We start from the raw sequence: 21094 nt of genomic DNA on the forward strand, positions 1-21094 counted from the left end.
AATATATATATCGATATTAAATTATAGGCAAGAATATTAGGTTCCATAATAAGCTAACAATAATCTGTCCATATTTATGTAAGAAACATAAATGAACATATAATTTCTTAATCATAATGTATTTTTATTTGTTTTGAATCATGTTCTATATATGTTCGACTTATTTGTATCAAAAACTATACATGCTCAGACTTACATGTGGACAGAATTAGAAAGAACTTAGGACAATATATTCATGGGATTTTTATTATCTCTGTCCATTCTTTTTTCTTTTAAACATCCGCGCATCACGTGGGTACGTATACTAGTTACTTCAAAAAGAACTACTCTTTATTTTATGAATGGAGACATTCGTAATACAATTTTTTTTTTTTTTTTTGGCCTTATGTTGCATAAGTTGACGTTTGGAACTGGGTTATACAGCTTTTGTAACAAATAGACTAAAGCATTAGAGATAGGAGCGTACAAAGAAAACCGACAAACGCAAGAGTCAAACCGATAACAAATCCAACTAGTGGTTTGGTTTGACTTGGTTTGGTATAGGGGAAAAAAAAAAAAACTCCACCATAATTGGTTTGGTTTTAACTAAAAAAGTCAAACTGAATCAAACCAACCCGAAATTACATGTATATAATTTTTAAATATTTTATACATAAAAACAGTAGTTTATAATGTAATTTATAAACATTTCTCAAAAAATTTCATAGTTTTTGTCTTTTAACATGTTATTTCAAGCTTGAACTTAGAATTTTTAATGGTTCGGCAAGTTTTATAGCCCATAGATGTTAGTAATTCAAAGAAAAAACACAAATCAAACCAAAGCAACACTAATGCTAACAAAAGAAATTTAATTCTAGCACCAGGAATAACTAGAATGTTGGATATTTATTACGTAGTCTTAGTTTTGCATTGGTTTAGACAGTGAAAATACATAACTTAATTTAATTTTTCTTTAATACACAGTCATGTAATTAATACCTATTAGCCGTACTTATTTTAGCATGACTTAGTACTTTTAGATTATGATCATTTTCATTATAGCTTAGCGATTTCATTATCTTTTTTGTTGGATATTTTACTACAATGTCATTACTCATCTCACATTTTGTGTTATTTTCTTAAGAAACACCTTAATTAGGTAGTTGTATCTTACTACGACTAAGAAAATATTTGAAGCACAAGTTATCTGTTTTGTATAAAAAATTTGCCGGAAAAAAAGGAACAACCTCAGGAAACTGAAAAATCCGACTTTTGTTGGTTTGTTTTGGTTTATAGATTTAAAAACCCGACACAATTGATTTGGTTTGGTGTTTGAAAAATCTGAACCAACCCGGTCCATGTACACCCAAGATATGTTAGCTTAACTTTTCTAATGAAAAATAGTCACTATCCTAGAGTTTTTTTTTTGGGGGGGGGGGGGGGGGGGGGGGGGGTTTTTCCACACGGTATCCGGTACCCGGTATCCGCATTGGAGCCCGACTATATTCCCATTCGCGCCGCGTAGAGCCTCATTCGGGGGAAAGCGCTCCCTACTGAGGATTTTTCCATATTCAGGGCTCAAACCCGAGACCTACGGTTAAGGGAGGAACAACCCCATCTGCTGCACCACATCCTTTGGTCGTACTGTCCTAGAGTTTTAAATTCCTCAAGTGAAACAACTTGTGATATTTGAAACGGGGGACATGGACTATTTTTCAAAGCCATGCCGTAGTGAAAGCGAGTCTTCATAGGACAATTGTCCTGCTTATGGACCCGAACATGGACCCGAATCACTCCCAAAAATGCAGAAAATCTCTGACCTATATATTTTTCAAGTCTTCTTGTTTGTTTGAAAGAACTTAGACAGTAAAGGTACTCAAAAACCTCTAAATTGTAGAGGGATATTGGCGTTGCGAGGATATTCCTTCTAAAAATGAAAAGCTTCCTTCCTCGAATTTGGCTCATCAAGCCTTAGATTTTGTAGTCTGACAAATTACAGTCACTTATAGGTTGACTGTGTTGTGTACCTCTTTAAAGTTTAAATAAAGCCATAATTTGAATTAACGGTGTCACGATCTAAAATTCACTGAATGAATAGATAGTATGTCGTCTATTTTCTTATTAATTTGAAAAGAAAAATGCTCCTAGCTCTTTCCATTAGCATTCAAATGTATTTTCCTAGTGGAATCGCTAGAGTTGCTAAATGTCGGGATTTGACTAATTTGATGTCCTGCATCATTATTTTTTTTCTCACCCGGTATCTGGTACCCGATTGGAGCCTGACTATATCCAAATTCGCGCCGCGTAGGGTTACCCAAAGGAAGCACTCCTTACTAAGGATTTTTTTATATTTAGGACTCGAACCCGACACCTTTGGTCAAGAGAAGAACTGTCTCATCCGCAGCACCACATCCTTTGTGGCTCTGCATCATTATGTTTAATTCTTGTGAAAAGAATTTTGAACATGCCCTAGTCTATTTAAGTTGAGTAATCTTGATTGGCTGCATCACCGGAATGTAAACAATTATCTCTAAGCTAATGTTTCTGAGTTTGCAAATTGCTTTTCTTTTTTTTTTTTCTTTTTTTTTTTGGGTCATTAGTGAATCTGTCTTCTTTACTTTTCCTTCTTTTTTTTTCTTTTTGGTGGGGGGCTGTCTATGACTTTTCATGCATTTAGTGTTTCCTTTTATGGTATTAATATACTGATACAGTCTGGCTAGACCTACCTGTTAAAAATCAATAAACAGGGAAACTTCTTTTTTGGAAAAGTCGACTAGATAGTTCTTGTTTTGCACAATGATACATTGTACAATATATTGTGTTTGGTTTACAAACTCTTTTTTTTTTTTTTTGAACTTTCCTAGCCTTTATAAATCGGGGATAAATCTGCATAAGTCAATTTGCAACAGCCTTACCCATTTATTCATGAGTTTTGATGTAATTTTTTTTATATTCAAACTCTGTACTTGCATAAGTTGACGTTTTGGAACGGGGATATTCAGCTTTTGTAACAAATAGGCTGAAAGCATAAAGAGGAGGAACAAACAAACCATGCATTTCTTTTCCCATAGATAAGATGAATGAGACTGACACGACCTTTTGAACGAGAATGCAAAACGAGGTTTCAGAGAAATATCTCAATAAGAACTACTGCATCCGAAAGATCAAATAATTGCTAACACCTACAACAAAATAGTAGTGAAAACAACTTTTTGGTGATCCAAAAATTTCTCAAAAAGGATAAAATATGAACATACAACAACTACTTACCACTAGGTCAGCATTGCAGATCTGCCTCATCCATGCACGGTACCTAATAGGGGATTCTTCAACCTTCAAACAATCATGTCAAGGAAACCATTAGCAGAGTTCGAGCAAACTAAACACTGCACAAATTATACCCATTTAAAATATCACTCATCACCTCTCTACCAAGGTCGCGGGGGGGGGTATGCGTACACAATACCCTCCCCATACCCGACTTGTGGGATTACTCTGGATATGTTGTTGTGAAGAAAAATGGAATAGGAATTGAGTGAAGGTGTGAGTAAGGAATTCTTAGGAAAGTTTGATTCAAAGTTGATGGGAAAGTTGAGATAATAGTCAAAATACCCCCAGCATTTGACCAAAATGCCAACTACACACCTAACTTTTTTGCGTTGGCCCTATTACCCCTGACAAATTTTTTCGCATTAAAATGCCCCTTTTTTGCTGATGTGGCAGTCCAATTTGACAACCCCCAATTATTAACAGGTGTTTGTCCACACGCGTCTGGCCCACGTGCCACATCTCCTTCATCTTCATCTTCATCTTCATCATCATCTTTATTAGGAGTTGAAAAAAAAAAAATCACACCAACTTCCTCAAATTTGATCCAAAAAAAACCCAAATGTGAAAGGAAGCTTCCTAACACCAAGTAGAACAAAATTCATCCATTAATTTGATCAAACAATCAAGAATTTAAAGAAACCCACTTGGTGTTCTTCATAGCTTTCTCCAAATTCCTAGCAATGGAGTTTAATTTTCTCCCCAAATCAACTCAAAGAATTAGTGCTTAAACAACTCCAACCAAGCAACAAGTAGCAATTCCAAACAAGCAACTTTCAATCAGATTTTCTTTAACAAGATTAGATTTTCAACTTTTTTTTTTTTTTTCAGATTTTCGTTTTTTTTTTTCTTCAGATTTTTTTTTTGAATTTGATTTGGGAAAAAACCCAAATGTGAAAGGAAGCTTCTTAACACCAAGTAGAACAAAGTTCATCCATTAATTTGATCAAACAATCAAGAATTTAAAGAAACCCACTTGGTGTTCTTCATAGCTTTCTCCAAATTCCTAGCAATGGAGTTTAATTTTCTCCCCAAATCAACTCAAATAATTAGTGCTTAAACAACTCCAACCAAGCAACAAGTAGCAACTCCAAACAAGCAACTTTCAATCAGATTTTCTTTAACAAGATTAGATTTTCAACTTTTTTTTTTTCCAGATTTTCGTTTTTTTTTTCTTCAGATTTTTTTTTTTTTAAATTTGATTTGGGAAAACAGTGATTATAAGAATAATCACTATCCTAGCTCTAAATTTATAATGGGTATTATTTTGGCAAAAAGAATGGAGATGGGTATTAAATAGGGTGAAGAAGAAGATGAAATAAATTAAAAATGGAGGGAATTTAAATTTATCTATGTGGCATCTACGTGGCAGTCCATTTGCCGCTCCAAAACACGTCGATGCTTTTTTTTAAAAGCTATAACGCGCCATCGGTGTACTCACGCTCTTGTCCACATCAAAAAAAAGGGCATTTTAATACCGAAAAAATTTATCCAGGGGGGTAATAGGACCAACGCAAAGGTTAGGTGTGTAGTTGGCATTTTGGTCAAACGTTGGGGGGTATTTTGACTATTATCTCTGGGAAAGTTTGATTTTCAATGTAAGGTTGAGGGTGTAAATGATTTTCAAAGCAAAGTCTGATTTACTATATAGGTAATGACCCAATTTGTCGAAAATTTACTTGGGTGCAGATGAACTGAATAAATTTAGAGTAGACAATTGGTCATAACTCAATTCATTCTTTCATCTGTTTGCTTATTTTTTTTTTTTTTTTTTTTTTGTTTATTTATTTACCTATTCAAATAAATAGCATTTTTTTCTTATAGAAAGAAAAGTGAATTTGGTAAGAAAATTGTTAAGAAGAAAAAAAGAGTTGATTAGCATGTGCGTAAATTGCCATAAATTTATTCACTTCAATGTTGTTCTTCCCACTGTTTAGGCATTCTTTCTTTTTAGCCCCAAATTTGGAGATCTATCATCAAGGTTTATAGAGTAATGATATCACTAAAAATATAGACACATAATTTAAGTGTCTTAACTTGATTAGATTCGGAATTTAAAAAATAAAGGGAGATTTTTTAATCTTGTAAAGATGCGTGCAGACACTCTTTTTGGGATAGAATAAAAAAGAAAGTAAGATGCTTAAATTGGGACGGAGCGAGTATATAAATTTAATTCTTGCTGTCATTTTTCCTCTTCCTCTTTCATGATGTGTAATACAATATTATTTTTTTTAAAATCCAGAGATAATGCTTATATATTTTCTTATATTGTCAACCAAACCAAAAATGACAATTGGCTAGCTACTATTACGCTCGAAGTCAACAAGTTGCTCATTTAGTCATTTAAGTCCCTACTGTCGGCAAAATATTATCAAAATAACCTTAAATATCTAACATATTTACAAAAATGCCATTACCCGCCTATCTCAACTTCAATCAACTGCTACTATTAAATTCAACACTATCATCAGATCACATTACCAGTTTCTCACCATAAAGTCACCCAAAATATTATTTTATTACAATAAAAAAAATTCCAATTTGTTGATTTGATCAGCAATGGAAGGACTAGTAAAGGGCATGTTGAATGTGGCTTTGGGCAATGATGAAAATGATGGAAACAATCAAGATCGTGATGAACGGTCAAGATCCACTTGGGCGCAAGTTAGCACTCATCATTGCCACTTTGTAAAGCTTCAGTCTTTTTAACTGTACTTATGGTGTTTGCTAATGTGTGCAGGTGGTGTCTGGGGAGCAGGAAGATGATGGACTTAACAGTGATCATAGACATGGATATAATAGAGAGGTTAATTTGGTTTCTTGATTTGTTTAAAAAGAAAATAAATAGATTAGTGTTGACTTTGATTTTGAAGTTTTGATCTTTTTAAAATTTTAAATTTTTGGCAGGAAGAGAGATATGGGAGAAATGAGGAGTCAAGGCCTTACATGATGCCCCAAAAGGTGCATACAAGTATTCTTTTTGGTTGATTTTATTGGTTCTTGTAAGTTTTAAAAGTGTGTTTGAGATTCTATGGTGTAAATGTCATGAATATGAGACACCCAATTAGTGAATTTTATGTGCTCCTTTTTCCTGTTTGTAGAGTAGATTTTGTGTTCAAATTATAGTTTTTTAAAGTAAAATTTGAATCTTTACAATAGTGAGGATTAGCTTGGCTTGATCTCTCAATAGAGTTTATTTCTGTTGTGTGATGGTATTTCTTGCTTTACAGATTAAACCCAAATATAGTGAGACTGGCCCAAATATAGTGGAATGGATATAGAGGACTCATATACCCAGAGGTGGAGCCACGATTTTTAATTTATAGATTCCGGACCATAATCCTTTTTGATCACTGGGTTTTGGATAGACTATTTGTACATATCAGATGAATTTTTTTAAAATACAAAAACAAAATTTCAGCCAAAGCTCCTGGTTGTTGCCGAACCCTTAGCTAAAATTGTGCCTCCGCCCTTGCATGTAGCATTTCCCAACTAGTTTGAGATCGATTCATAGTTGTCCTTGGATGGGGAAGGAAAAACGGGGTCATTTTCCTACTCTTGTTTGTGAAGAAAAGTTGCTGGGGTGCTTGTACAGTTGATTTATGCAATTTGAGAGAACAAGATGTAAATGCTGAGTTGATCAGAAAAAGCTCTTGGAATGGTACTGCATGTGCTGCAAATTTTTACACTAGTTAACTGTTTGGAGGGTAATAAAACTTCCTAAATTTCCACATGAAAATTATTTTTAAAATAAATGAACATCGTCATGTATAAGATCTCAAGTGGGTTGAAGAGATAAGTATAAGTATAATCATATCACAGATATGGAGTATTTGTGTAACCAGTGTGCAGAAGTATGTTGTTTTCTGTTTGAACAGTAACTGTTTTCAGACGTCTTAAAACATGCAGGCTTCACCTCAGGGGTACGAAAGAAATGAAGATGAGCGGCAAGATACTTTCAACCAAAGCTGTTGGAATCAAAAGGTTGGTGTTGCTCAAGTATCACATTTGTTCTGATCTTCCTCATGACGGTATTCACATGTTTTATACTAGTATCTGCAGGAGGATGAGGGAAACAATGACGGCTGGGAGACAGTCCAGAAAAAGCCTGCTAAACGGCACCAACAGGTTATTATTTTACACCTTAGTGAACTATCTACACTCTAACAACAAACAAGGAGTTGATGGCTTTCCATAAGAAAAGCTTTTTTTTTCGTTTTACTAAACAAAAGATTTGATAAATGATATTATCTGGTTAAATAACTATGGAAAAAACTAAATCTTATCTTTCTTCAACAACTGAAGACAAGTGGAGACAAAGGTGGAATATAGGGTTTAGAAATCATAACTGAACATAAAGCTAGAATTAGGTTGTCAAAGTCTTTCTTCACACAAATTTATGGACCAGTTAGGATTAAGTGAGCATAAAAAATATTGAGATATCTTCTTGAGCAAAGATGGTAGGTTGTGCTATTCAATCTTAACTCCATTATTTTTGCTCGCGATTTTATGGTTTCAGAATTGGTAATGCAATTCTACCATCTTTCCTTGTGAGGCTTGGCAAAAGCCTAATAAGAGATGTTGAGACATCCATAACTCTTTCATTTTTCCTTCCAACTAATGATTTAAAATATAAGGAGCTTTATATAAAGTACTTGATGAGAATATGTGGGTGATAATTGAGGCGTATGGAGTGGAAACCTATATTAACAAACTGATCATTTGAAAATAACTTGGCCTTGGGGGATTGGTACCGTGGTTCTGAAAGAACTGGAGCTCAGAGTTTACAAATGCTGAACACTAAAATTTGAAGCATTCTAAGATTCCCTTCCACTATCCAAAAATATCATCGTTTTGAAGTGCTCTCGTTGTTGTTGAAATAACTCTTTTGAGTAGTCAGATCAAGTATCACGTTGCCAGATGTATTTCCTCCTCTAGCTGTTGTTGTGTTTATTTTCTGTTATTTGATGATATTTATATTCTTAGAAAAATCAAGTATTTCTAAGAATTGATTGAAGGAGCTGAAGATTTTTCCTGTTCACAAGTGTCTTTTGTTTAATTGATGGTCATTCAAGATCTTACTCTTTTATTTGGGTCCTTTATTCTACTCTTTGGAATTTCTTTCTTGTACTTTTATACTTTTCCATCTACTTGATGCTGTTCTTTTGTATCTAACACCTTTTAATACCGATTCAATTTCCATCGTGCATTATCGGGAGTTTTTCTTTTTGAAGATCACCTCATCTTAAAATTTACGCTTGTCGTATTATGAATATGCTGCAACAGGTAAAAATGGATTACTGGGACAATTACAAAAAGCCCCTTGATGAGCAAGATTACTCCAACGAGGTTGAATATGGAGTTGAGCTGGAACCCTCCGAAGAAGAGGTTTCAGATTTATCAAAAGCTTGCAACAAGCTCTGGGAGCTTGATTTTAACCGCTTAGTTCCAGGAAAGGATTACCAGATTGATTGTGGTGAAGGAAAGAAGGTGTACCAAAAGGATGACATGGCAGAAGGATGTTTATTTTCCTGGCTGAGTGACGACGTATTTAACAAGCCTAATTATTCTCGGTTCTGTTCCCTATTAGATAATTATAATCCACATCAGGGATGTAAGGAGAATGTAACACCTGAAGAAAAGCGCGAACAAACAGCATTCATTGAAGAGATCAGTAGAACTGCACCAATTCAATATCTGCACAAGTATCTGTCATTGAAAGGCATAGTTTCAGGTGATTACGAAGAATTTAAGAGAATGATGACACATCTCTGGTTCGACCTTTATAGTCGAGGTGGTTCATCTGCAAGCTCTTCAGCTTTTGAACATGTTTTTGTTGGAGAGATAAAGGAGCGCGGGGAGAAATCAGTCTCTGGATTTCACAACTGGCTTCAGGTGCAATTCCTGCTTTTCATTTATCTAATTAATTACTACTCAGTACTTATGTTTGACTCTGGCTAATATAACCATGTAAAGTCCTTGATCAAAAAAAAAAAAATTACCATGTAATGTCAAAAGGATTCTGTTAACTTTTAGTAGTGCTTGGGTTCCCTTACATTTATACTAAATGGTTCTAAGTAATGGATTAGGAATTTCTTTTCTACTCCGACTGGTAGTTGAAATTAGCAAGAATTCTATCTGTTTTCTGACCTCCATCGGCAAATCTAATTCTTGAGTAATGTTAGCGTTAGTTTCTGGAAATCATTTTTAACTTTCAGACCAAAAGAGAGTTTTTAGGACCTGCAAGAATATAGCTTTGGTATTTGGAAGTTAAATAAAAGTTGATGAAAATCGCTGAATCTGAATACAAATTGAATCGCCATTCTCTATTGAGTACTTTTGCACTCTTCACTGGCTGGTTTTTATATTGTATCTTTGAAATTACTCTTCCCAACAACAACAACGACACATCCAGTGTGATCCCAAAAGTGGGGTCTGGAGAGGGTGGGGTGTATGACTATATGCAGACCTTACCCCTACCTTTGCGGGATAGAGAGGTTGTTCCCGATAGACCCTCAGCTCAAGAAAAGCATTTTGCAAAAGTAAATACGCATTTTTTCAAGTTATTTTGGACAACAGTATGCCAAATGAATCATCGTTCAATAGATTTCATAGCTTGTACTTTTTTATCCTTAGTATATGTCCTTTGTACCATAAACCGCATTGAAGTTCACAAGCCCTGACTTGTAGAAGGGAAATAAATAAGCATATATTCCTCTTATATGTTTGTTTCCCTTCCTTTGCAGTTCTATTTAGAGGAAGCTAAGGGCAATGTTGACTATCAAGGATATATTTTCCCCCGAAGGCGTGGAGAGATTGTAAGTCATACCACGTTTTAATTTGGGTGTCTAATACTTGATTCACTAATCTTTGTTCTGAATTTAGTAAGTGCTCTGGTAAAACAAGTTCTATCTATTGGCAGTTTCTCATTGTTGACAAAAAGAATTCACACCTGATCATTAGCACTTATTTGATGTCAAATGACTAACAATCTGTGGAGAAAATTTCATTGTGTGAACAGTATTGTTAAGTATGTTTTAAGGTGATACATCTGCCATGTATATGGAAATCCAGAATCTTGTTCAAAGAGGTTGCTGTATTGCTGTAAAAGATATATATATATACCTTAGTGTTTCCTGTGGGTATTGGTATTCATTCACCTTGTTAACTTAAGTTTTGTTTCCAAATGCAGCCTGACTCAGAAACTCAACTACTCACTATACAGTTTGAATGGAACGGCGTCCTAAAATCTGTGTCTAGCAGTTTGATTGGAGTTAGCCCCGAATTTGAAGTTGCCATTTACACACTCTGTTACTTTGTTGGAGGTGAAGAAAACCATGTCGAGATTGGTCCATATCCTGTTAATATCAAATGCTATCGATTGGGAGATAACATTGGCTCTGCTTTCCCTGTTGCTGAGTGTTGAATGTCACACATCATTTCCATCACTATGGCCACAGAAAATTGATCAACATTATGGTATTACTGGACCAAATATATTTGTGAAATATTACCATTTGTTTAAATATTCTTGCCCGGTATTATATCCGCGCATCTATTGCTGTCATATTCCAGCTGCTGATGAAATGGAATGCTCAATATTTTTCTATTCTATGAAGCTAATAAAGATTGTAGCTCAGCAGTGAACACTTGGGATATTACTTGCAAGACATTTTATTTCTTGGTATTGATCAGTTCTTCTCTATTCATTTTGTTATATTCTTTCAAAAAATTTAGTTGGTTCCCTGTTTGAAATACCTGTTTACCAAATGGTCCTCTTTTAATTTCTTTTGCAACTTGAAGATCTTTCAAACCACAATGTCAAAAAACTCTCTAAGCAAACTGAAAATCTTATAAAAAACGTTGTCTAAAACTTTATAAGGTTTTGCAAGAGTTAGACAACTGTTTAATGTTTTATATGTGAGGTTAAGCAATATTTGAGCAACATTAGACCTGAGCATAACGTTGTCCGAAAAGATAACTACCCAAGGACTATATCTGCACAATTTTAAAAATAGAGACAAAATCTAAATGAAGACTTGAAAAAGGTACATTTGCATAAACCATTCGTTTTATTCGTCCTTCTCTGAAAAGGGTTCTTATTCTATCGTTGGCTTACCACTGAAAGGAGGAAGAAAATAGCGTTGACTTGATATTTTCTTCCTCACTGCACTGCCATTTGAGAAAGCAGAATGTGTTCTCGCACAATGTTATGATTGTGACTTCTCTTCCATTTTTTCCCCAAAAACATAATCGTTAGGATAGACAGCATAGGCAAATTGTCCTGAACTAACTAAAGAGTTGACAAAAAAAAGACGATCACTACACTGGATTTTCTGAATATACATGTATAAAGCATTCAGTTTACAACCAGAGCATTCACTACACAGCATGCGACCAGGTCATGAATAACTACAACTATGTCGAGCTTGTGTGTGGAAACATGTCCTGCAGAGCTTGAGGAAGATTCAAGACAATTTCTGCATATGCTGCAAGAAGCAAGATGTCAGCTACTAATTCGACCAGCTCGATACATAAATTCAAATCAACAACCAAAGAACCTTGCGGAGTATTCAACCCGAAAGAAAGGAAAAAAGAAGCTTGGGAAGTAAAATCAAAATCCTCCCCTACCCCAAAAATTATCTAACGTCCTATTGGTATCCACTTACCCAAGTTAGAAATGTTTACTGTCAAACCATTCTGTATTATTTTTTTCCAGAAGCTAGTACTATTTTATATTTTATCAATGCTTATTGTATTAACTACTGTGTTCCCCTCCCCAAGAAAAAGGAAGTGTTTTCAAGAATCATTTACTAAAAAAGAGCATGAAACTGGATATGAAGAAAGTCATCAACCCTCAAGTTGTAACTACGCAGAAAGAGCTGCATCTCAACTTCAAGTCTGTTTCTGAAATAAATTACAGCTTCACAATTGTAGCCTTACTACTCATGGATGGTTCAATCTCTCTTATCAAGTCCTATGCATCTCTTTTCAGCACAACTTGATAAGGGTTTTACCATTAGTCCAGTAATTCTTTATTAACTATACTTTATCTATCCAGAGCAGGAAAGTATACAGGCCGATGTTTTGTCACCAGGAGACTTCTCGTGATTCAGCCTTTAAGCTACCACGTAAAAGAAATGCTGCAAGTGATTCTTGAGGCATTGTTTGGTTGCTTGTTGGATTTCAAATCTATGATGACAAGCTTACCAAGTCATTTTGGCAGTGTTGTAACTGTACTCTTGACCCTTTTTACGCTGACAATTACTTATCATTCGAGCAACTCAAATCTTATAAACATCAAAATCTCAAAGCAGCTATATTTGAAGCTTTAGTATTTTTTTTTTATTTTTTATTTTTTTTAAATAAAGGTTAACACAGAATAGTACAAATATAGTAGGAGCTCCACGTGAATAGTACAAACATATTAGGAGTTCTTCATAATGGTGAACACAATATATGCATTGCCAAACAAATACTACTATACTGACAGGGGAATTCAGAAAAAGAAGCAAACCTTCGGGCAGACTCATGGTCCGGAGAGCATCCTCTGCATACGTCAAACGCGCCGGAATAGGGTGACTTCCAACTCCATTTCCTTTCTGATTAGAGGCAATTGTATCAGAAGATTTCTTGGATTGGTGCATAGGCCATGCCAGGACACTAACCCCAGAGGGAAGTGTAGAGATCAGATCTGCATATCTCAGACTAACTGTCACCTTGCTGCAAGAAGGAATCAAATATTGGTAAGAGTTGGAGTTTGCAAGTTAACCCATATCAAAATATGCAGAGTACTAGAGTAGCACTCTGTGTAGTAACCAGACAGATCAAACATTTGCTTTAGGCAGATATACAGATAATGAGATCTGAATGAAAGATTCGACCAAAAAAACAGCTAGTCAGACGCACACAAAGCAGTCACATATATCTGACCAGAAAACGAAGACATTTGCTACATATCATGATCAGGAGAGCAGCGGGGTGAGGCTGTGTTATAGGCTGATAGCACCACAGCGAGATATAGTTGTAACTTCTATTCCCAGTTACCAAGTTAAATCGAGCTGTGCACCATGGTCGTTAAATCATATAAATAAGCTGCTTCATAATTCACAGTATTGTTAGTTTATTTTTGATCAAGTAAAGGTATTTTCATTCACAAACACGGCCAAACTGGCCGTATACATGGGGTAAACCAAAAGGTAAAGAATCTACAAAATATGATTCTCTGCAACTCCGCCCAATTATCTATACAACAAGGAACTTTCTGTTTGCACCAAAAGAAAACAAGGGAGCGGAGGCTACTCCTCAACTGAGAAAAACTCGATTCTACTCCTTCAAAAGCTCTCCTATTTCTCTCTCTCCAGACTGCCCACATTAAAGCAAGTGGAACCCTGTTCCAAGCCCTTTGTCTTCTCCTTCTCCCGCTCTTTCAACTGAACATTAAATCTTTCACAGTTCCTGGCATTGCTCAATTTTTAGTTTCATTTAGTATCGATATTCAAGTTGGAAGCTAATTTTATTCCTGCTTCTCCAGCCTAAACAACATAGTCTGGCTCTTCTGTCCAGTACTTCCAGAAGACCACTCATGACACAGCAAAGATCAAAGTTGGACAAAATAAAATAAAATAGAACCGCAAGTCAACCTCTGGTGAAGCACAGTGAAAGAGAAGATAGAATAACAGAAAGGAAGAAAAGACATACGAGTCAAAATCTTCAAGTACAAACTCGATCATATGGTATGGAAGACTATGATAGAGCTCGCCAATTTGATTTCCATACAACTCTTTAATAAGCCGAACCTGCAAAGAACAAGTTGTATTTTACCAATACAAACATGTCACTGAAATATATTTTTGATAAGTAAAGTAAATTTATACCTAAACGGAAATGAAGAAAAACCTATTAAAGCACTGAAATAGCTAGACACTCTGTATGTTATCCATCATACATTAAATTCATCCCATCAACACAATTTCCTTCTGAATACTAAAAACATTGTTAGTATTTTTTTTTTATTTTTTTTTTTGGGCTAAAACTAAAACGTTGTTAATTTTTTATATTGAATTTCTGAATCACATCCCAAAAGCCTCATTTCTTTTTCCAGCTATCCAGTTGATATCTTCTATTTCTGATTATTATCTTTATTAATACAACATACCCAGTGTAATCCCACAAGTGGGGTCTGGGGAGGAGACCTTACCCCTACCTTTGTGGGGTAGAGAGGCTGTTTCCAATAGACCCTCGGCTCAAAAGAATTATCTTTATTAATGTTCTGCTGACATCATCACTATTTGCATCTCTAGGTTCCTCTCTCTTGTTCATCCACTGTCCAATGCCAATGGTGATTCCACCTCTTTAATTCTACAACTGCCCCGACTTTTTCATAGTTATTCCACCAAATCTTCTGTGAAACTAGCAAATGATTAGCCAATTGAAGAGAGTCTCCTAGCAAAATTCCAAAGGAGAGTAAGTGTGTGATTCAGCCCATGACTTGGCAAGAAATTGATGAGCAATATCTTTCACTGACAAAAGAGGGAAGAGCTCTGGTATTTAAGTGGAGAAGGGCAGAGGGGCAGGCCCATCACCCCCGAGATTCGAAGACTATGGTTGGCCCAAAGGGTTGGCTTCATACGGATTTCTCGGTCATAAAAGAAGAAAAGAGGGAAGAGCTTTAATACTTCATTATTACTAAGTTAGGGCATACCTGTTCCCGTCTATCTACATAGGCTTGCAACAGATCTCCAACATGGTCAATAAATCTCTGAAGAAATAATGAATACAAGTTCAGAAAACAAGTTCAGAAGTATCCAGTCACAAGATTATATGAAAGAGCTAGGGTCTGTTACAAATGAAGCAATGACCATATTAGAATAGGATCTAATACAAATGATGTAGTGACCATACTATTGCATTTGACGAGAGAAACTCGTTTTCAGCTTCACGTATTGGCAAGAAAAAAGGAACTGTATGTTCCAGAACAGTCATCTTCTCAAGAAATGACTTGCTCTCAAGCACACAATGGTATAGGTCACAAGATTCGCCTGCAAATTAGAAAAATTGACATCATTCACTAGTAGTCTGGATGAAAAATAAAAATTTGGACCCCACCTCCAACACAATAAACTTCATTTGGGAAACTTTTCCAGGAATATCATATGTATGTATTGGAATGTTCCAACTGGAGAATTATAGACACCACTAGACAATAGCACATGAAGTACCTGCAAATGAAGTCTCATATTGTATGCCAATCCTTGCTCCATCTAAGCAACAAATAACCTGCATGAAAATAATTAAAAAAAAAAAAAACGTAAAACAAAAGTAAAACAAAGGCAGGTCCACATCCCTCACCATTCCAAGCCCCATCAGCACTGCCAACTAGTTCTAATAGTAAATAAACTATCACAAACAACAATATTAAACTTCAAACCAGTCTAACTAAACTATACGTCAACCAGCATTTAGTGGAAAGTCAAGACGCAGTAAGGAAAAGAAAACACAAAGCTACTCAAATAATAAGAGTACATTAAAACATGAATTAGACATTATGAGAAAATTGTTTTGCAATCCAGAAATCTGAACAGGTAATAACTTAGAAGGATCTTTCACAAATAATATCTCTTATAAGCCATTGGATTGTAGTTACTAGGCACAACTTACCTTATTCCCAACTTTGTAGGTAATTTTGTCATGATATGGAATTGGCAACTGGGTTGTGTCCCCTGGCATTTGCATGGCCTTTCTCTCAGCCTCCATATGTACCTAAGATAAATTGAATCATGTAACGAAAAACATGTGATAGAATCTGAGAACAAAAGCAGAGCAGTAGAGCAAGCTAAAACAGGTAGGTGTCTAAATCCGGCATCCTTTAATGAGATACGAAAAGGGGCCAGATTACTGATTATTTGGTTGGAAATAGAAATATCTTCAGGAAAATCAAGTTCGAGCTGAAAGAATACTTATATTACACATACCCGCTCTCTTGTTGTTGCTAATAAGCCATCATTCCATTGCTCACCTTCTAAGCTAAGTTCTGCACAAGAATCATATGAGACAGGAAATCTGATTATCCAGAGTAGAACAAGTACATTTAAAAGATAACTGAAGACTAACCAGGATGGATCGAGGAAAAGAACTCATCACTATATGTAGAACAAGAAGTAACATAGAGTAAAAATGCATACTTACAATAATCTACCTCCTCCGCAATTAATGCACCAGTTACTGAAACAATTTTAGTTACAGATTAACTCTTTAAGGACATAGCTCAAGCATCATGATATCAAAAATGAATGAGCAAGTGGAACACCTTTCTTTTTTCCTTTTTTTTTTTTTTTTTTTGTTTTCTTAATCAAGTAAAACTTTTTTGTTGATAATAACAAGGCCAAAATGGCCATATACAAGTGGTATACCAAAAAAGGAGAAACCTACAAAATATGGTTCTCTCCAAAAGCCACCCAACCCTCTATACAAACAGGAACTACATGGGTGCACCAAAAGAAAATAAGGGATCGGAGACTACTCCTCAAGTGAGCAAAGCTCATTTCTAACCCTTCAAAAGCTGTCCTATTTCTCTTTTTCCAAATAACCCAACATTAAAGCGAGAGGAGTAACAGTCCACGCCTTGTGCCTACTTCTCATAGCCCACTCTTCCAGCTGAACGTCAACTCCTTCACAGACCTTGGCAATGCCCAAGGAACGCCAAACAATCTAAAGATATCCCACCATAACCTCATGGCTAGCTTGCAATTTAACAAAATATGATCCACGTTCTCATCATCCTCCTAACATAGAAAACACCAGCTTAAGCAGACAACCTTTCGTTTCCTAAGATTCTTCACCGTCAAAATTACCCATATAGTAGCTAACCACATGAAGAAGCATATCTTCCTCGGCACCTTAGGTATCCAGACCGACTCATGCGGAAAACTATCCTCCGCTCTATCAGAAGCTTCTCATAGAAGGACTTGACGGAGAAAACTTTGTTATTTCCCAATTCGCAACTCAAAGCATTGGGTCTGTCGACTAGCTCGCATTCCTTAGCAATCTCAGAAGCTCGATCACCTCCCAATCCTGGAAATTTCTCCTGAACCTCAAATCCCTAAAAGTCCCGCCCCCTTGTATCCCCCTGGACAGACAATCCTCTTTGGCGAGAAACCCTATACAACACCGGGAACTCATCCTTAAGCGATATAATGCTGTTATAAGGTAAGCTAAGTTGCTTAGATCAGATATCAAACAACTCGGCACCAAAAAAAAAAAAAAAAAGTTGCAGAAAATAACAAGCAAAAATCAAGTTCTAGACTAAACATTACGTTCCATGCCACAAATGATCATTCCAGTACTGTTTGTGTGCTCACAACTTAAATAGAACACAAACAAGAGCAAGAGAAAAGAGCAATGCAAGAACTAGATGTGCTCTATAATTCTACCAAAGTTACCTTGAGTTTGAGAAGCACGTGCGGCTTCAAATTCCCTTTGGAGACGCTCAAAAATTGACTTGTCAGAGTCCCTAGAAGAACCATAATTGTTACTGTTATTTTGGTGGTTCTGGACCAATGTGAATGAGAATGCCAGAAAACATTAGAACTAGGGAAACAGGAAGAAAGCACATTTTTTGTGCCATCTTGGTAATTTAAGCGCTTGTTAAAATGCCATTATGCTTGGGAGAAATAAGCATGTAACTTTATCTGAGCCAAAAGTTTGAGCTCTCAATAACATGAAATAGCTCTTAATTAAATTAAATAAAAAGTTATGCAAGCTGGCCCAGACACCACGGTTATCAAAAAACAATTAAACTAAAAGTTATACATCACAAGCTCTTAATAAGTGTCATTGAAAAATACACGTCATTACTCCCTCGGTGCAGAAATAGTCCTACTTTTCTTTTTGGCAAGCTCCACATTGGTGCTACTTCCCTTAAAAAGGATGTTAAGACACATTTTATATTACACAAAAGGTTTGAAGAGACCCCCATATAATCTTATCAGTAAACATTTTCTACTATTTTATTCTTTAAAAACAAACTCAAGATATGACCATTGATGTTTTGCTGACAGAATAAAAAATGCACCAACTTAAAGAGTATTCCTATTGATCAACCTCTGGAATGAGTTATTTGAGATCTTACATGCTTAGATAGAATGAATTGCAGGAAATTGTGTTTATTAGTCCAACATTTCTGTGCTCAAAGAATTTCTCATGATCATCAAGTAGATTAAGGTTGATGATAAATTTTCTTTTCAACATTTCTAGCTGCTTTTCCCTTCTCACAAATTCCTCCGTTCTCCCTTACCTTTATGGTTCTCTATTCATATTCCTCCATTAAAGAATTCCCTAATTAAACCCCTAGCCATCCTACCATCACATATATCCAACCTGCAACTGTGTTATCTACTTTTCAGCTCCCTCAAACTTTGACCCTTAAAAGAATGGCTCAATCTGTTGCTTGCAATTTATACTATGTGTCATTAGGTAGAGCAAAAATATCTTGAAAAGATGTAAGATTTACCGAAAAACTAGAAAAATCATGTAAATACAAGCAAAGGAATCAAGTATATCTTAAAATCCAATACCTAGAAAGACGCTCTGCTAGCTCTGAATGTCTTTTAAGAACATTAGAAACTGCCAGCAAAAGGAGCACTATTAATGTGGGATAATTTAAGGGCCAAGAAAACACAAAGACAAAAATGAAAAGAAGGTTACATCTAGCCCGTACAGCGTCCAGCTTTACATCCTCCTCTCGCATATAATTCTAACAGGAAGCGAATGAAAGGTTATAAGCATTGACAATACAAACAATGTCCAATAGTAAATCGCAAAAGTTAGTCCTTTTCCACTCCGAGAAACGTCATAAGCATTTAAGAATATATATATATATAAGAGCAGTAAGAAATCGCAAAATTTTGTACTTTTCCACTTCCAAGAAAAATGCATACTCATGCACTCACAATTTAAAAACCCATGTTTCAAATAAGAGTGACATTACTGAACAATTAAGGCTAGTTCTTCACTTATTTAACGTTATTAATGACATGGAATGAACTACTTGAAAGGCCCTCAACTCCTCAAGGGAGAGGTCTAGCGGTCAATTCTCAACAGAGGCAACACACTTGAAGTATTGCCTGCTCCCTAATCCATGGTAAGTGGGTAAGGTCTGCGTATATCCTACCCTCCCCCTACCCCACCTGTGGGAATACACTGGGTATTTTGTTGTTGTTGCCTAATCCCTGGTAAGTGGAGCCCAGTTAGCCTAGTTGTTATGCTGGTAGGAGTTGAAGGTAGCTGCTGCCTCGTGTACTACTCGTGAAGGTTACTACTCGTGAAGGTTTTCAAACTCAACAAGCTTTTCCTTTGCCCTAGAGCCCTGCTCCCACCCCCCCCCCCCCCTCGCCCCACCCAAAAAAAAAAAGAACATTGCGGTGTCAAAACAAAACAAATGCATGTATTATTAGAGCAATAGCTGTAAGTAAAATTGTTTGAGCTTATCTTAACATGAAGGGTTGTTGTTGCTATAACTTATATGCTGAACAATAACACCTTATTGTGAAAAAAACATCAAGAGAAAAAATTCTGATGCAAAGGGCCAAAAATATTTTTCTTTTAAAAAAAAAAAAAAGTAATGATTAATTAACAAAGTAGTCGTCAAATTTCAAAAACAAAAAAATTGGACTCTAACTTTCAGGATTTACATTTGCCTAAGGTGAAACTAACCCTCCTCCCTAAAACCCATAAATGAAATATTCAAACAGTAAATAAAAATCAAACAAAATAATACAAGCACTAAAGAATTCCAACAATATTACCACTTCTCCCATTCTAACAGCTTCACTCCTCCTTCTCAATTTGATACACTGCAACAAAAACTAGAAATTAACAACACTTGCAAGTGAACAAGAAACAGAAAATTATTGGATCACTGATAAAGGAAAAAAGGGCCCAAAAATACGAATTCGAGTTGTGCAAATTTCAAAAGTAAAAAAAAAAAAGAGAGAGAAAGTTACCAACAGTTAAAATTTAGAAGGTAGTGTAATATCCATCAATAAAAATCCCTTGTCTTCCAACCGCAGCTGTTGCGTCCAAGGTGACGCTGACCGGAACTAAAAGGTTTTTTTTTTTTTTCGATTGTTTGTTCTTTGGACATATTTGTTTTATGAAACTTTACTTGACTCCTCTGTAGTATTCAATATTACATTTCAGCCCTAGACTTGACAAATACTGATGATGTCCAAATATTCTCAATTTTACGCTAGCGTTTGGCCATAGATTCCCAAAAATATTTTTAAAAACTTGATTTGGGTGAAGTTTTTTTAATTATGAAAATGTGCTTGGTCATAGTTTTTAAAATATATATTTCACATTTTGTTTTGGAAAACATAAAATATTACTTATATTCATAAGTTTTAAAAACTATCAAAAACATTCAACCATACAAAACATACATACTTGCGAATCTCAAATTATGCAGAACATGATATTTTAATAACAACTGCTAATAATACACTTACTAGCTACGAGAATTCAAATTACAATACAAAAATCTATTTTTATCTTCGCAACGAATTTCTACAATTGGCAAATCAATTTTCCCTAGGATTTCTTCTCCTACTGTTTGGGCAGTATTAGCTTGTTCACTTTATAGAAGAGACTGTTTTAATTATGGAAACATGGTAGATACGGCTTTAATGGAGAAACATGACAGATCGAATTAGTTGGGTCATCAATTGATGGGACATTTTTTATAAAATACAAAAATTTTGGATAGTTTTTAAAAGTTTTGGAAAGGCCA

At 35.4% G+C, this 21094-nt stretch overlaps 2 protein-coding genes across 3 annotated transcripts; one reads left to right on the forward strand and one right to left on the reverse strand.

Moving 5' to 3' along the window:
- The first annotated feature begins 5775 nt into the window (after nt 1-5775).
- LOC132030268 (uncharacterized) lies at nt 5776-11015 on the forward strand. The gene is made up of 8 exons (XM_059419829.1): nt 5776-5970; nt 6047-6112; nt 6214-6267; nt 7216-7290; nt 7369-7434; nt 8593-9201; nt 10053-10124; nt 10499-11015. Exons 1-8 carry the CDS (start codon nt 5866-5868, stop codon nt 10730-10732), a joined length of 1281 nt encoding a protein of 426 aa, XP_059275812.1. The 5' UTR covers nt 5776-5865; the 3' UTR covers nt 10733-11015.
- A 486-nt stretch (nt 11016-11501) lies between these two features.
- LOC132030269 (uncharacterized) lies at nt 11502-20493 on the reverse strand. 2 transcript variants are annotated; one of them, XM_059419832.1, is made up of 13 exons: nt 20310-20493; nt 20112-20171; nt 19012-19060; nt 18882-18930; nt 17748-17818; nt 16281-16339; nt 15967-16068; nt 15528-15585; nt 15211-15347; nt 15011-15067; nt 14008-14105; nt 12824-13029; nt 11502-11795 (listed from the first exon to the last, which is right to left on the reverse strand). In XM_059419832.1, exons 2-13 carry the CDS (start codon nt 20121-20123, stop codon nt 11725-11727), a joined length of 969 nt encoding a protein of 322 aa, XP_059275815.1. In that variant the 5' UTR covers nt 20124-20171; nt 20310-20493; the 3' UTR covers nt 11502-11724. The 2 variants fall into 2 exon arrangements, with proteins under 2 accessions (XP_059275815.1, XP_059275814.1); XM_059419831.1 differs by having other exon boundaries at nt 20112-20159; nt 20310-20492.
- Between the last annotated feature and the right edge of the window lie 601 nt (nt 20494-21094).

This window comes from Lycium ferocissimum, chromosome 9 (genome assembly GCF_029784015.1).
Source record: "Lycium ferocissimum isolate CSIRO_LF1 chromosome 9, AGI_CSIRO_Lferr_CH_V1, whole genome shotgun sequence".
Classification (NCBI taxonomy): domain Eukaryota; kingdom Viridiplantae; phylum Streptophyta; class Magnoliopsida; order Solanales; family Solanaceae; genus Lycium; species Lycium ferocissimum.